At 35.7% G+C, this 18,596-nt stretch overlaps 1 protein-coding gene across 1 annotated transcript in view; it reads left to right on the top strand.

Annotated features, from left to right (window-relative positions):
* LOC105227563 (uncharacterized) overlaps positions 1–17,274 on the top strand; it is a 183,588-nt gene extending 166,314 nt beyond the window's left edge. Inside the window, exons 6-7 of the mRNA XM_049450566.1 lie at positions 5,515–5,824; positions 16,016–17,274. Of these exons, the coding sequence (XP_049306523.1) occupies positions 5,515–5,824; positions 16,016–16,251 (546 nt within the window). The 3' untranslated portion in view covers positions 16,252–17,274. The remainder of the gene's footprint in view (positions 1–5,514; positions 5,825–16,015) is intronic.
* Positions 17,275–18,596: the final 1,322 nt, after the last annotated feature.

The raw sequence follows: 18,596 nt of genomic DNA, 5'->3' as shown, positions 1-18,596 counted from the left end.
TTTTTTGGGCAAATATTCACCAATGTCTCATATTTGTAATGAAATAATTAGATATATATGGATTAATACTTTTATTTCACCAACAATATCGAAAATTAATATATTTTTTTTTAAACCAACATCTCTTTAATCAGTTGTACCATCTTTTAAAGCATCTAAGCTATGATGTAGAAGACTTCCTTCAAGAATAATTTTCAAAAACAATTATCAACATAATCTAAAGCAACTTCAGAGTGTAACGAAAGTGACATTCAATCAAGAATCTCTGATAATTCTAAAATTTTTTTTAAATTTTCCAAAAAACTGCATAACTATAGTTAACAAGAAACCCAGCACAACCCATACTGTGGAAACGTTCCACTATCCCACACATGCAACAGCATGTAGCAACATCGCCGAGCAAATGAAACAATTGATTTCAAGGGAAGAAAAATAAAAAAAGTAATCAAAATGGAAATTCCAATGAACGACAAATAACCGCAAGTCATGCGAAAAAAGTGTTTGAAGAAAGGGAATGGCAAATGCAATAAGGTTTCCGTGGAAAACAAAAGCAACATTGTAATAAACGCAGCACAGCAGGAAATTTGCACGCGCACCGCCACAACATTCCGCGGCCGGCGGAGAGGAGGTGTGCCGTTTGAGCAACCATGTTTTCGCCTGTCACCGTGTCAGTTCGGTTGTTTTGTCGCGCCACAGCGGAGCTCACAAACACACCCACACATCGGTATATCGCTGCAGGTGTTAACAATAAGGTTTCCTCTCTACTTTTTTCTCAAATCCCCCACAGCCACACATATGTGTGGGCGCGTGTGTTTCCCGTTACACTTCATATGCAGAAGTGCTGCAAAATAAGAAAAAAAAGGATAAAGATGAAAAAATACAAACGAAGCAAGCGAAGAAGCAGCGGAAAAACGGCGTATTTGCATACAAAGCTCGTGACGGAAGCTGAAAATCTGCTGGCGCATTTGGAGAAATAATAAAACTCTATTTGCGGTATTGGAAGCGGATATTTAGTTTCTCTTATTTTCTCGGTAGGCTTAGACTTCCGCGCATAGCAAGGCTTTTTTCGCTTCACTTGCTCGCAGGTTTACCGTAAGTGCTTTTAGGTTTCGTAGTTTTTATTGTTGTAGTTTTGTTCATATTGGATTTTTGTTATTTTTTCCGCAAAGGAAATGCCGCAGAGTTGTATTACAAATGATTTGGTAGAAAAAATATAAATTTGTTATGTAGAAAGCTGCAGAAAATGGTATTGGATTTTCACTGGTTACACTAAGAATTTTTTGAACGAGAAACATCATTGCGGATCACTGTATGAGTTGAAAGATAATAACAACATTGTAAATAAACAAAATCTAAATATTTGGTTGGGATGAAAAATGGTTTGGTTAAACTTATACAACAAAAGTTGGTTAACTAGAAAGAAAAAAGACATTACTTTACAGCTTTTTATTGGAAAAACTGTGGTACAAAGTGAAGAAAGTTAAATAAAATATTGCCTACTTTAGTGGTCTACAGTTAGGCTCATAGTTTCATTAATCAATAAACTATGTCCCATACAAATCTTCAGTTTAGGTATAAGTACTTGGCATGAAGGTGCAAACTTCCACTTTAAATAAAAAGCCTTTTGGCTCACTAAATAATACTTTTATTTTAAGCTGACAAAGGTTAGGTTCGATTAGTCTGGTGGGCTAATGAGCCACGCATAAGCTGGTTTTGGTTCTTTGCATTTCCAGATGGAATTCGGTTATTAGGTCCATGAGGAAGGATACCTGCGCCTGGCGCAAAATTCAGCAGACTCTGTGGCATCGCTATCGATACATCTTCCAGATGCTTTCAGCGTAGTCTTGCTAACGCGCTGATTCCCTGATGCCTTGCTCTAGACATTTCATTTGTCAACTTCATGCTGCTCACTCGTCAAAGAATTGGGGCAAAAAATGTCTTCCAGGAAGCGGATAGCCAGAAATTATCCATAAAATTATCTGTTTCAGTAATGATGTGGTTTGTTTTAGGAATCTTGAGAAAGTAGATTTTGCGTCTACAATAAGTTAACATCGGAGCATAATGAAGTATAACAAGGGTTAGTTTGAAAGTTTTTATTTCTCTGCAGTTATTCTAAAAGTATCAACCAAAGGAACGGAACTGGAAATGAAGGAACTGCTTCTTTCATAAGCCATCTAGCAGAAACTATATCATTCACAAAGATACTTCGGAGACCCTACAAAGTATAGATATAAATGGTCAGCTGAACGAACTGAGTCGATTTAGTCATGTTCGGCTGTCCATTTATCTGCCTTTATACATGCAAACTGGTCGCTATTTCTGAGTTATCACATTAAAATTTTGCACGCGTGGATTGCCTTCCTAACTGCCGTATAAACTGAAAGTTCAAAATTAAAAAAAAAAATATTCCCCAAAAGAGATATATTTTCTTTATTGAGTGTGGCGGTGAACTCTTTCAGGGATGGCGAGGATGCTTGCGGGTGGGTTGGTCTCTTCCACCGACATCAATCTCACTGTCATGAACTTTCCATCAGATCAAGTTTTAGGCCTTCTGAATACTACACTGTCTTAAAAACGCAGGTGGCTGCTATAAAAGAAGCACTAAATATATTGCTCTGTAGCGCAGCCTCCAACAGGATGGTTACTAGCCATACCCATAGTAAGGCAGTGATACTCGCCTTTAATTGATGATTGTGTTCTTAAGAGTAGATATAAAAGCTCCGTATGTCATCGAGCTATTTTATAATTAGACTGCTTGAAGTGCCTGGGCACAGCGCAAAAAACTGTAAGGCTGATGAGCTTGCTAGGACAGGAACTTCAGTCTCAATAACTGCAGAATAGTAATGGATAGGAGATCCGTTAGCGTTACGTAGTTTATTACATAAAATCTTTCGAGTAAACTTAGAATTTTTAGAACAAAATAGAAGAGCGCAAAAAAGAATCAAAAGAAGAAGTGACATAAGTCAAGCCATATATTCCACAACTATTATATTAACATTGTGTAATATTTCAGCGGAAAACATTCGAAATTAGAACTAGAAATTTATTTTCGACATAAAGTAACTATATAAACCCGTTAACCTAGAATCATAAATTCTAAAACTTCACCAATCAAATCTCAAGCCACACTTTATGCATGATGCTTGCTACGAAGCAACCATCAAATTAGAACGCAACGTGCAACCATTTGTGCGGAAATAAAAATTGCGATATGTGTTGACAGCGGACGCAGCAGTTGATTGGACGGACGCATTAAATAAAGTGAAAATCTAAAAAGAGAAAAGACTCAAACACTATACTATGAATGTATATACAGCTGACTGTTAAGATGAAGTTTATATGTACGTAAGTGCTATATAATCAGTTATTTATGTTGCAAGTGCAGGCATGCGTGCGCTTGCAGCGTCAACCTGAGGTTAAACCCGAAACCGCGTCTGTCACCACAAGCAAAGCAGGAGACCCAAGCGAGAGCCAGCTAAGCTCAACCACACTGCAAGCCAAGCAAATCCGGTTTCTTGTCCGCGTGTCACACACACTCAAAACACATAAACAAGCATGCTACCGATGAATGCACCAATGCTGAGCCATTTGGCGTTATTGTTGCACAACAAACAACGTGCATGACGAAGTGCATCCGATCGGACGGTTTTGGACGCCTCGCTGACCGGAAAGCAGTTGCGATATGAATGCATAAAGGGGCGATACTTACTATATATGTGAATATGTTTGGGTGTTTGTTTTTGCTGTTGTTGTTGCATTTTTGGCACGGTAAGAGTTGCCAAAACGTCAATGCACTTAAAGAGTCAAAAACGAATGCAAAAAAAAAAATAAAAATATGAACTCGTGTTTTTATATATAAAACCGTTACTTAAAAAACAACAAAACCCTCTGCGTTACTTGCAACAACGCTGACAACCATATACAGTGTTGTTCGGCGAAAATGTGCTTATTGCTCGTTGGTTTGTTGTTTGGTCGCATGGTTGCCCACATTCGCACACAATCGCAACTCTTACATGACCACACATATACACACACAGCGTCACGTGTTGCCACGCGTGCTCTCTTGTTGACCATCGCCTGCTTTAGTTGCTTCTCCATCGCTGTAATAACTATCGGACAAATTGCAATTGGTATCCACTTCGCTCCACGCCACGCATCCTGTTTCGCTTACCAATTTTCTTTGTTGTTATTTTTCGATTTCTTCGCTTGTAATTTTTTTTTTAATTTTTATAAACATAGCGTTTGTGGCAGGCGCATGTGCGTTTTATCGTAAATGCTCTTGTTTGTCTTGTCCTACAACGCGTAAGAGTGGTGCGCCATTGCGTATGAGTGACCAAAAACGGCTGGCTTGGTTATTCTGGTTCGAGTGGTTTGTTGTTGCAAGTAACGCGAAATATTAAAGGATATGAGCGAATAATGTCAGTACCGCAAATATGATATATATCTTTTTACCGTTATACTACTATAAGTGGCAGGAAGTTACGGGGGTACTGAAATTAAATTAAAAACAAAAAATTATTTAAAATATATATTTAAAGAAATTAATATGCCGAATTAAATGACTGTATGGAAAGCAACTAACAAAGTAGTAGTACAATTTCCCCAAACTCCCCCCTCTAAATCCGCCACTGCATTTATGTGTATATTTCCCAGGGTATCGACCTTTCCTTCGATGCATTAAGTATGCCATTTTCAGAATACAAAAATACAAAGTTATAACTACAGAAGATCTCAAGGCCTGAACAATTTTTTCCATCCCAAAAAATTTTCTCACTTCAATTAACTTCAGCAACAACAATAGCTTTGTCTAAGAAAAACTGGATCTTAATATTCAACAATTTTTCGTGAACTCCTTAAATAATTTTGCTAATTTCAACTAAATTCACTCCACTCCTAACTCAAGTACTCTACCTACATTTGTCCCAATGAGTCCGCAACGTCTATTTCTTGCTCACTTTAGGTGCAATATTTTCAAATTAATTAGTGTCAACACATTCACACCGAATGACGTTAATCACGACACAACTATAATTTACAAAGCAAACTGTAAATGGCCACACGAAACAAAGGAACAACAAAAACGAAATACAAAAAAATTTGCTGCACTTGATGTGCCGCAGCCGAGTTAATGCTAAAGGCCTGGCTAAGCAGAGTTGAGTATATTGTGCTTAATCGGTGCTTTGTCCAGCCATGAATTGAAGCATACACGTAGGCGCAAACACACATATGTGAAAAACGAACACAAATACAAATAGCGATTAACGGTATAACAAGCAATGTTACTCATGCACTTCCATACACTTACATGACAATTTGCATAGGTCTTTTCGTCTATTTTCGTACACTAGCGCAGCAACAACAACTATAACTACAACTACTTACCAGCTCTTAACTACTACTTGCCATTGCTCTATACCTTCAACTGCTTAACATTTATGTCTCTGTATTTTTGTTGATTCTTTTTTTGCTTTTGTTGTAGCACATTCTATTTTATTATTCTTATCCACTTTGCAGGTATCAACGGGCGAAACGCAATACATCAGAACGGTTGACAATTTAATAGCGTCGAGACTGAGCCTGAAACTGCAATTGCATGCAGCACATTTCGTTGCCGGCATTAATACCCAGCACTTGATGAATCACCTGGGCGGCAGTCAGTCGGCTATGGGTGTATCCTATAATACAGGTGTTGGTAGTGGCGGTGGTGTTGCTGGTGGCAATGGCGGTTTGGTTTTGCGTTGCACAGCACAAATTGGTAATTTGTATCAGGAGTACAAGGAAATCGAATTGGGCACACCGCAAAAGGATCCAGTGCCCGCACGAGGTGAGTTTGTCTACCTAAATGCAAACATAAGCATTTCTAGTTATATTAATGTGAAAATGTATATTTGTATATGGCTGGAGAGGTAAGTTATGTGGCAAGTTTTTCCTGAAGATTCGCTGATTATGCATTTAACTTTATTAAATTCTCTTTTGGCGGTGAGCTGGCGTTCAAATGGCACAACCACCTATGCTTCCTTCGTTATTATTTTGTTGAGCAATTTACTTGGAATACATTGAGAAGTCATTGGAAGCAGGTTCAGAGGAAAAATTTTAATTCAATGAGCTAGAAAAAAATGTTTCCTCATATAAAAAATTAAATATTTAATTACAATTTTTTTTTGTTACAAATGCACTATTTATAAATAAACTCTGAAATTTTTGGAATTTTGGCGTTGGCTGCATAACTCCTTGCAGGATCATTTAAAATGAAAATACGGAAAAAACTGAAAATTGGATTTTTGGTAGACATTTTTACCAGAATGTGAAAATTCCAGTGAAAATTTTGCCATTTTTTTTTTTTTGAAATTGTTGTAATCGGCAAAAAAATTTTCTCCAAAGTCTTTAAGAATTGTATACCAAAAACCTGTGTACAATTTCATGAAATCTATTGAGTAGTTCTCGAGAAATCTTGCCAGCCGAGTTTCGAGAAAAACACGTTTAAAGACGGCGCTAGCTTGCCTCAATCGTTCAGGCTCGGCTTAAGACAGATTTGTAAACTGAGAAAAGGCAAAATTAATCTTTGATTTTTTCCACTAAAGGTGGTTTTATAGAATTTATAGATGGTATGCATTAAAAAATCTATGAAAATTGCATACAGCCTTACTTAAAACAGCCGAATATCTCAACAAGTGTTAATGATAGCGATTTTGACCTCGAACGTTTTTTATAGCAAATAAAATTTCCTACAAATTTGTCATTTAAATTTTTTTATAGCTCTTGTCATTTACGAGATAAATACAAAAAAATGCGAATTTCATGGAAAAATCAGGTTTAGAGCCCCGTACTACCTCGCCGGTGTGAGTTACGACTTTGTTGCACTGGGCACTTTTGTAGAGTGAACAATTCTGAGAAATATGCGTCTAAAGTCAAAGCGATGCCATAAAATACCTCTGATCTGTAGGAATTTAAAGATAAAAACTCACGATTGTAGTGTATTTTCTATGGAAAATTTTTACAGGCCTTGGTCCAGTTCTTAATGTTAATATTAAGGGCTAAAATTTTCAGGGAATTTTTTTTAGGGTATTTCCAAGGAAATTTCGTGACGGGACTGAAAAAAATTAATAGTTAAAAAAAAACACCCTAATGTATATACATATATAAATTTATATACACATCAATCTCTATGAATAAATTTCTAAAAGCATTTTCAAACACATATGTGTACTTATGTATGCATGTATATACCCACCTGTCACGCAAAAAGTTCTAATCATAAAATAGTGGTAACCTACCAGCAATTCTTTTGTTTCACCACAAGATCAAAGCAGTTTCCTTTCCAAGCCATGATAAGCGTATGGAAAATAGATTTGCTGTCCCGCTGCGCTGCTTCAAAGCATGGCTTTTGTTAGGAAATCACAAAAAAAAATAAAAAATATAGCGCGCTGCTTTGTTGTCGGCGCTGCGGTGTGTAGTTTTTGTGACATTTCACTTTACTTTTGTCCCTTTTCCCAAAGGGTGCAGAGTATGTTTTAGGTTTAGTTTGAGTATTAGTAGAACAAAGTGACTTTTCGTGTAGACTTTTGTAGAAGATAAATATTTTTAAATACGTTTTTAATATAAATTGTGACCTTTTAATCAGGTTCATTAAAGAAATACATGGTGTAAATATTGTTTTCACCAAATTCTATGTAATTTTCATATTTTTTTATAACTTGTATATAATTGATTTTGTTTTTGAAGATGTATATTAGAGTATGCGCAAAAAATCGAATGTTCTTTTACACTTTATATTCTGGAAAATTTGTTGATAGACACCCCGAAAATATCTCTATGTATGAACTCCCACTTATAACGACACCACGGCCTTACGGTCTACTATATATTTTTTCTTACTATCAGATAGAAAAATTCACATCGCGCTATCGCAGTCTTTTACTTTGAAACATGCTTGTATTTCCTTTCATAGACTTTTTAGGAAATTGAATGCTCTGCAAAATGGACTTTGACGATTTTTTCGTAAACCTAAGCGTGTAAAAAACGAAATTTTACTATTTTAGGACAATTTCTTTTTTATTTTATAACTCAATTAAAAATAATCGCCCACCCTAATTTGTAAGCAATATTATTGTAACTCTAGCCCACTCACTCTATTATTTATAACAATTTAAATAGCAGCATCTTCCAAAACCAACTCTCATTCATTAGAGAGAGCGAAAAGTAGTCGGTGTACCTTTTGTAGTAAATTTCGCCTGCTAAACCCTATTTTATTTATAGCTCTCTGTATTTATTGGCGGTTTCAACTAATTTATAGTCGTGCCCTTTACATGCTGCTCTCCGGATATGTTGTTGTTGCTTTTACGGTTTTTAGTCTTACTTTAGTGCCACACTTTCGTACTCATTTTAGTTTTTTCCATATTTGCTCATTTTGGTAAAACGAATTAATTTGGCTTAAGCATACTTTTGGGCATTTAAATTACGATTTGCATCGAGCGGAGATGTAAATGCAACTAATTTGGCAATTGTTAATGCAACAATATCATATTTTACCTTTTTGTAGTTCATATCCCTGCTGATTTGATTTACGAAAAGCACCCAGGTAGAGAGAGTGAAATGAGATATCTGGTTTGTAGCTTAGCACTTTTTATTAGATAGGCAGGAAGCATTCTTTCTAACTCGTTTGTTAGTCTAGAGTTCGTAGGCGCTCTTGAATAATGATACACTGACTTCGATACCATTTTTGTGCCCCCCTTCGTCAAACTCTCCAATAACAATTATTTTATGCGCATCCCAAAATATAGACCCCATAACCTTCCCAGCCGATTGTTACATAATTACGCGATTTTAAGCATGTTCACTCGGATGACAAATCATGAGCTCGCGCCTACTTCGCACAGAGCTTTCTCATACCCAAAGATTCGCAAACGATGTGATATACACATTCAGTTGATGTCATTACAGTGCCTTCTATCTGAAATACATTCATTTTACGGTCATCCGAAATTATTTTGTGGACTTTATCGTGAAGTTTTTGCTTCAGCTGTATTTTTTCTCTTCAAAAAGCAATGTCTTATCAACTTGCGAAATTTCTTGTATCAATATTTTCACAATAACAAAAATTACTTCACTCAAATTGATATAAATCGCGAACTAATAACCTGTCAGCTGTCAAATATATGACACGTCTTTTGGAGATAAGAACCAACTAAAAATCGATTCTATTAGCGTCACCCAATAGTCACGCTGTAGACGTTTAACTGACAACTCCACACACTTTTGAGGGTAGCTTTCAAATTTTAAGCTAATTGACTGTCAATTAAGTACTAATTGCATCCTTTTTGCAGCAAACTTAGTTTAAATTAGGTGTCAAAGAGCTTCAATTTTCTTAATTGCCAATTAGAGTTGTTTTTTGACCTTAATGTAATGGCACATGGAAGCTGAAAAGGTATTTATTACTTAAATTATGATTTCAAAAAATCAAGGACAAGAGCTTCATAAATCATTTGACCCAACAGCAAACCATTTGAACTCACTTCATCAGAAACTCTCTCAAAAATTAGCAACAGTGATAGCTGACCACTTTTAACATTCAATCTTTCAATAAACAGCAGTTAATATTTGAACTCTTGTTTAATTTAATTTCCACTTGAACCTCTAAGCTGTCTGTATCCAATTTCAATTTGCCGAACTTGACACGCGTTGACAACGCTGGCGCGTTTATTGAATTCCCCAACTGCTCATTTGATTTCATTCAAATTTTTGTCTGACCGTCTGAATGTCAGTCGGTAGAGCAGTGCGCTGCCATGCTTGGCGCCGAATGACCCCATTTTAATTTATTTACTGTTTGCATTCTGATTCTTTTTCCCCCGCGCTGTCGTAGTCTTTGTTTCGCCGCATGTTTTCTTATTAAATTTCTAGTGACATTTCGTGAAGTTATTCCCCGGCGGCCATTTAATTTTGCTCGTGATATAATGAGATTGTTTAAAAATTATTATTTCAGCACTTATTCGCCGGCCTCTCCTTTCGCTGTCTGTGCATACTTTGTTGTTGTATATTTTGGTTGATAAATCCCCTGCAATACAACAAAGCTGTCTTGTTGTACAAATGAAACTTGCCGAAAATACACTTTAAGAATTTTTGATTTGCAATTAAATGTGTCTGCAATTGCTGTTGCATGTACTGTTATGTCTATATTTTATTTACATGATTCGAAGTCAAGCCAAATGGATTTGTTTGCGTCAAGTGTTTGTGGCATTTTTGTTAATATTGAAATAGCATGTTAACTGTCATGTAAAAAGTCGCTCAATAAATTTCGAAGAAATTGTATTTAAGCTGTATATTGTTTCTCAATTTTTAATTTTCGAGACAACAGTGAATGAAGTGCTATGATACTCGTAGTATTGCCTGTGGCTTAGAATACATTTCAACATATGTATGCATGCATATTTCAATTATAAATCGGTTGAACGAACTTAAAGCAATCAGAAATGTCTATTACAAAATGTCTTTCAAAAGCTTTATTAAATTTGCTGATTTGCGGCACTTGTTGCACTGCAATAACTAGTTGTGTCCACGAAGTTATGTGCTAAGTTTTTAAAGTGTTAAAAAAACAGTAAAATTTCAGTCCCGAAATTTCGGGATTCAACTTTAGGCATTATCTCCATGAAGTTTATGTTAAGTTTTTTAAAGTCTTCAATAAAGTAAAACTGTAAAATTTCAGTACTGAAATTTCGGGATTCAACTCTCGCGATCCCGTTTTAAAAAATCGTATACTTAATAATACACATATTTATAACTTTTACTGATATAATTACTTTTATTCGTTACTTATTTTGTAAAATTGAAATTTTCAAAACATGTTTTTAAGATATGTAAAATAACTTGATAGCTTGAGTATACAAATTGATTGCATTGCTACAGGAATTTTTCTCACTGTTACTGCATTTTTATATTCCTTAGTTACTTTTTGAAATAAACATTTTTAAACACAAGATAAAATTTGCTTCCGACAATCCCGAAATTTTGAAATTCAACTTTCGGGATCCCGTAATTAAACTAATAGGTGGTTTTTTCTGGCTGATACTCGCTTACGGTGTTACGTTTTTCGTTACTTACTTTTGGTATCTCAAACTTTATGATAAAAAAAATTTGATAATTTTGATACCGAAATTTCGGGATTTCAGTTTTAGGATTCGTAACGTAATCAATCAATCAAATACTTCACTAAACTTTTTTTATTAGGCAAGAAAACTATGGTAAAATCAGTCCCGAAAATACGGGATTTAATTTTCCGATCGTTTATAAAAGTAATCGTGTATTTTTTTCTTTCTACAACATTTTTTTTTAATATAAAAGTTTTCAAAATATAAGGACGGGAAGAAGTGAAATTAATAATTTTGATCGCTAACATTCGGGGTCCCGTTATTTGTAAAAGTAATACTGGGTTTTCTTGTTGTTGCTGTTTCCTATATGTTTTTTGTCATTAAAATAATGGGAATAAATGAAAACATGCAAATCAATAAGTCTTGATATATTTCGGGATCCCGAAATTTTTTCTTTATAAAAATGAAATTAAAAAAAAAAATATGCTTTAATGGCATTATCTACAACTTTCGTATTCTACTGGAAAGTTTTCAAACTTAATTTTATCTAAAATGCTTCTGATGCACTGAAATTGCAATTACAGTTTATCTTTTGCACACACGGGCACACTTGTTGTAAAGCCATTGGGAAAGTGCCAATCAAAATCGCCTTTCAATCGGTTGTACTGACTACCTCTTCATGCATGCAGCAAATGCTTGCCGTCAACACCGAGCTGGAAGCATTTTAACGGCGCACGCATAACTCGAAAGCAGCAGCAACAAAGAAAATGCGCTCATTTTAATTTGATTAGAGTCGCATGTTGCTAAGTGTGGCATGCGGCTTCAACTTGGCATAACTTACAAATTTCCCGTAGCGACACACAAAACGCCACCAAAAATGCGCTTAAACTACAACTCAACCAATAAATTGGCGGGGGAGCGGCGGCGCAGTGCTGCTCATACCTGCGCTCCGAGCGACAAAAGCGGAATTAAACAGAAAAGTGGAATTAAGTGCCGAGTGGCAGCGCAGGCAAGGTGCAGAGCGTGGAAAATTGGGAAGTTGAGCCCCAAAGCCACAGGTCGCCGCCGGTGTTACAAAATAGAAACAAGCTAACAAACGAGCAAATGAATAAGCAGATGGGACCCGGCAAAAGTTTTGTGTTGAGCGCGCGTCCTATGCTTGTATGTGTTCGGTGTGTACATGAATTTTAGCGTGCCTGTGTATGTGTGTTAGCGCTTGTTCAGCAGCCCTCTCCATGATGCATACAAATACATACATACATAAATCACTTGGGGAGCCCCAACGATGAAATCTAATTCCCAGCAAACGGCCACATACACTGAGACATATATACATACATATGTACGTATATATATACACATAGAAAAAGTTCCATCACATGCGCAAATGCCAATGTGAGCCGTAAGCGATTTGCAATTTGTTTGCGGCGAATTCCCTAACAACTGTTACTTCGAACTGCTGCCGATACGCACTGGAATATACAGTTGCAATATACATATATATACAAATATACGTATATATGTGTGAATGCCTTCACTGCGCTTTTCAGCGCCGTTTTTTACTCGTAGTTTAATTTCTATTTATATTGTGTGTTCTTTTCATCAATTTTTTTTTCCATTTGCTATTCTTCTTCTTCCTCCAACATTCACACACTAGTTGCAGATATTTGTTGCATTTTTTCTTTATCTGCTCTGGTTATGTTGCAACATTGTTGGCTACCATAACTTTTTATGTTCCAAAGCTCAATGCAAGTCCCTTCGGCAACTGCGCAACTAAACAACTAAACGCAATACTCCAACCAGCGCAGTTGTGCCGCCGCTTGTTGCACGTACATACATGTAGATGTGTATATGTGCGCCATGACTCACAACTCTATGCAGCAGACTCGAGGGATCCAATCAAAACTGAAACTATAAAAGCGAAAACAATAATATTGCTAACAAACAAGCATATCACGTGAGGAATGTATGCGTGTGTGGGCGAGTGTTGCAGCGGCGAGGGCGCAAATCTAGTGCATCTATGCAATTTAAACTTTCACTGCATCGATGGGAATAAATAAAGAATAGTAAAGGTAGATTTAGGCAATTAAAGTAGAAAACATATTGAGTGTGAGGTGAGGGTGAAAGTATTTCAATGTTTTTTTTCATTTAGCGCCTTAAATTTAAGTATGTTCAATGTTAATAGTTCTTAAATCGCAAAACAAAGCCAGTTTTATTCTAATTTCCCTAAATGAAACTATTTGCTAAAATGATATTCAAACTTCTACAATAAAATTCATTTGAAATTTTAGTACCCCTTAAGAGCCCTTTCTCAAAAATAACGTTGATTATAATAAGTATATGCCTCCTTTTAATAATATTAGTAAAGGTATTCGAAAACTTCTACCCACCGTTGACGTCTCATAAATCCTTAAATAAACTCGAATGTTTGAAAATATACTTATGCCCACAGAGCAAAAAATTTGAAAGAGCCAAATCAAATCAAAATTTTGCAACCGTTTTTCATGGCTTCGTAAAAAAACTATTAGGGGCAATTAAAAACAGTGCATATAACTGGGTTTTCAATAGGGACGCTACAAAAGGGACAGCAAACTACGCCATATTTTTTCCCGCTCTTTTGACATTTCTCTAGCGTAAGGTTGGCCATTTCATCATGGAAACGATCCATCAACGAGTCGAAATTATTAAAATTTACTACCGACATTCGGAGTCAGCAGCCTCAACTTTAAGAGCATTTTGTCCAATATATGGTCATCATAATCGACCTGTCAGATCAACAGTTGAACATCTAGTGGAACTCACAGACCCAATAGTGTCGAGAATATTGCTGCCGCTAACGCATCAATTGAGGACGACCCAAATCAGTCTCTCACATGTCTTTTTCAAGCGTTGGGCATCTGTGTGACGACGTTGTTGCGAAAGATCTTGGCCTACATCCTTAAAAGGACAAATCGACGCAAGAACTAAAGCCGCTTGACCACCAGAGCCGTCGTATGTTTATGAATTTGGCTGAGCAACAACTTGAAATGATCCGGATTTTCATTGAAAAATCATCTTCAGTGATAAAGCTCATTTCTGGCTGAATGGCTTCGTCAATAAACAAAATATGCGTCATTGATCAGGCAGCAATCCGCACGTACTCAATGAGGCACCATTGCATCCCGAAAAAATTAAGGTTTGGTGTGGTTTATGGGCCGTCCGCGTCATTGGGCCGTACCTCTTCCGTGATGATCAAGACCGGCATGTTACTATGAATGGGAATTGCTCCGCTCAATGATAATTGAATATTTTTGGCCGAATTTTGGATAATATGTGGTTCTGACAGGACAGCTAAATGTCACACTCGAGTTATTGAAAGCCAAGTTTGGTGAACGTGCTATCTCACGAAATGATTCAGTCAATTGGCCGCCTCGGAGGTGCTATTTGACACGGTTAGACTATTTCCTGTGAAGCTACGTCAAGTCTATGGTCTATGCCAACAAGCCAGCGACGATTGATGAACTTCGTACGAATATCGCACAAATTGCAGCAGTATCGGGCGATTTATGCTTGAAAACCGTCCAAAATTGGATTCACCGACTGGGCTTCTGCAAGCGTGCCTGGGTGGCCTTGCAAAAGAAATCGAGTTCTGTGTATCGAGTGTACTTTCACAGGAATAAAGAATTTCATTGATATCACAAACCGATTTTGTTTTATTAAAAAAAAAAATAACTTTTCTAACCCCCCTAATTGAAACACTGGTTATTTTCTACATAATTAACAATGGGTGGTATAATTAAAGTAGAGCTTACAGTGATTAGTTCAATGATGAAAAGACATGAGCGATTGTTTCTAAGGACAGGTCTGACTTATCTCAAAACAAAAAATCATAAGAAGTACAGGGAAATATACTTTTAAATTTAATAGTAAAATCTGAATTTACCGTCTAGCTAATTGATCTCAATTAACACAGTAATGAAATATTTTATAAGTAAAATTACTTAACTTTATTTTTCAACCAAGAAAATATTTTCAAAATAAGGAGTTTCAAATTGACATTATAGAAAGTTTATTTATTTTTGGTGTCAATATGGTAAATTAAACACAATACAGAAATTTTAAATATTTAATTGAGTAAATTAAGTGAGTGTACTTATTTTAAATGTTTTTCTAATTTAACATTTTTTTTGTATAGTAACTGAACACATTAAGAAAAATAAAAAAAAAGTTTGAGGTGACTAATTGAGTAAATTAACGCAAATTTTCTGACTCTATCAATTTAGATTTAGATCAAGGTCTCTTTGAGGATTACAATTTTATAATAATACAATAAAGAAGCTCGAGTCAGTTTTATTCAAAACAACTTAAAGGATACTATAGCTTAAAAGATATATTAAGTTAAAGGATAACAGTTAGTTTGACGAACTTTTCTAAGGCTCGGCGCTACTTAAATAATAGCAGCAATTTGAGACCATCGAAGTACAATTAAGTAAATATTTAAAACATGCTAAGGCCTCTACCATAAACTAAAACAGCAACTACCGTTTAAATCGACCATTTTAACTCCGTGCATAAGTAATACACTGACCGGGATTACATTAAAGCATATGGAAACCTCGCCACTTACATTAAGATAAAACAAAAATCCGACTTCTTGAACCAACCTTTAGTCGTAAAACTTAATCTTCTTCCACTTTTACCTTTTCTGCATTATTAAAAATTAACAAAAGTTGTTACATTGTGTGCCGTTTTAAAAGCGTCCGCTTATTCCCCACTTTCAAGAACTCAACTGGCGCTGCAACATTTTCTGCCGTCGCCGGCATTGTTTATCCACCCATTGTATTAACTTGTAATCTCTTGGACATTCTTTAATTTTATCATTGTCTTTTATGCTCTTCTCAATATTTTCCTGCTTCATCTGCAACTTATTTCTTTTCTTCTTCTTCTTTACACAGTGACATTGTCATCCGGCTCTAGTCTGCGTAATTTCTTCGAATACTTCTCGGCGGCCAGCTCCGCCGCCACGACAACGGCCACATGCACGACGCAGAGCATAGCGCGTCCATTGAAATTGACAGTATTGGCAGCTGCTGTTTGGCGCTCGCAAGCGCTGCTCCTCGGCATGACAGCTGGCCTCGCCGCTGCTTACAGCACATTAAGGCTGAAGCCAGCCACCAACGCCAGCAGATAGTTCAATCGCGGAAAATCGAACGCATTAATACAATGAAGACGATGGCGGTCGAGGTGGCGAGATGGAAGCTATTGGCTGAAGGATAACCTGTGAAAAAGCTGAGCCAAGCTATATGAGAGACCAAAAGTAGGAGCGAGGAGCGAAGCATAATTATAGGCGATGCAACAAAAGCTTTTAATTGCAAAGGCGAAAGCGAAGCGGTAAAGGCACAAAAAGCGCACGCGGCGGAGAGACGATACTATAAGTCAGTTTATTTAAGTAATGAAAAACACAAGCACACACAAACACACATGCATATATACACGCGCATACATAGTGTCTACACGATAATTAAGTTAATTAGGCAGAGCTTAAGAATTGAACTGCTGTTGGCAAATAAATGAGCGAAAAGTAAATAACTTTTTGTTGTTGTTTTTGTCTTTTTTCAACGGCATATTGAAGAATGCGAGACTTGCATGTTTGTAATTGAATATTGTTAATTCTGTTCTGTACAATTTACCATGTTAATTATGCATAAGTGAGAAAAAACAACAAAAACGAGAAAAAACACATTTAGCAAATAAGCAAAGAAATTAAATGAAAAAGGCAAAACAAATAAATATAATAGTACATACAATATAAAAATATTCTAGGTGTTAATTATTGTGGAATAATTGATATTAAATAAATATTTGTAAATAGTAAATGCGCACGCAATCTAACGGTTAAGCAAAGTAAACAATGGCGAAAGTAATTAAAGCAAATAAACACCAATACATATGCACACGCATACACATACACACGCAAAGCTATGTAAATCAAATAGTGGCTAGTCTAAATCTTCTACAAATATTTTGGTTGAACAATGCCTTGCGAATACTCGAAAAGTCACAAGGAAAGTTCCAAAAATATAATTTTTTTCTCCAAAAATTCATTTAAAATATTGTTTGTAGTGAGTATATATTAACTTAACTATATTTTTTATATTACAACTATTTAAATCATCATTTTCTATTTAAGATTTGCTCATATGATACTCAGCAAAAATAAACTTATGTTAATATTAAATATAAAGAAAAAATTTTATGTTAAATATAAATTTAAAAAATTATAAATTACTTATAGTTTATTTCCATTCATTTTGTTAGTTTTAATAAAATAGTTTTTCATTAAAACAAATTTATTCCTCCACATTTTTTATAGTATAATGTATAAATGTCAAAAAAAATATAATTTTAATAAATACTCAGATTTATCAAATAGCTTAGAAAGTTCGTTTCAATAAAACGCAGTATCAGAAGCAAATTAGTACTGCCATTATATTATTAAAAGTAAAACGAAATCTTTGAAGCAAAAAAGAATATTTTTTATATAAAAAATCTCCGACAAAGGTCCTCCAACCACGCAACGGTTTTAGACATCTTTGTGGGTGAAACCAAACGAAAACTCTCTTCTAGAGGATATTGTTCATACAATAACAACAACAAAAATAAGACACAAACAAGGAAAGAAGAGCCATGTTTAGGTATAGTCGAACATTTCATACGCCTGCAACTTGGCAGAACCAAAGGTAAGGAAGTACCTTCTGGAACAGAAGGCCTGTTAGTAATATGGTGTCTAGGGCTAGTATTCACCCGATTTTATGCGGTATAAAGTGAGCCGGAATGTAATCTTTATATTAGATATATGGGGACTAAGGGAAGTATTCACGCTATTCAACCTGTTTGTATTACACACACACATACTACTATCAGGAAAGGATTTTGTCTGAATTTCAATTATATATCTCATACATGGACTAACATTTAAAAAGTCGACTATCAGCATTGAGTTCACATATTCTGTACCTAGGAGCTTGATCAGTTTGGGGTCGATTTACGCAATTTTTTGTCATAATTAGGCACATCTCAAATGCGCTTTTCCTGCAAAGTTTTTTTTTTTTGACATATTAATTCGTTCTCGATTTATGTACTGGAAATTGAAACTTTCAAATGGGATATGGGAAGCAGGCGTGGCTGTAGTCCGATTTGTAACATAAAAATGTCAGAGGAATGTCACGTACCAACTTTGGTTGAAATCGGTGGGTCGCGTCTCGAGATATGTGATTTTCCCTAAAAGTAGGCGGTGTCACGACCAACGTTAAATTTTAATCCCGGCCCCATTTAAGCCCTCTCGGGAGAAAAATTTAATGTCTCTGGCGTATTCAACGCTTTTAGTAATTTTTAACAGTACCATTATATAGGGAATGACCGGGGTTACCATTCGATTTCATCCATTTTCACACTATCGTAACAGTTCCTATTACATATCCGATCGGTGAAATAATGAATTTTGAATTTTCGCGAGCTACGTGTATTCATTTTTTG

Source organism: Bactrocera dorsalis, chromosome 2 (assembly GCF_023373825.1).
Source record: "Bactrocera dorsalis isolate Fly_Bdor chromosome 2, ASM2337382v1, whole genome shotgun sequence".
Classification (NCBI taxonomy): Eukaryota; Metazoa; Arthropoda; class Insecta; order Diptera; family Tephritidae; genus Bactrocera; species Bactrocera dorsalis.
The sequence above is the reverse complement of the archived record's forward strand: the minus strand, read 5'-3'. Positions and strand labels throughout refer to the sequence as shown.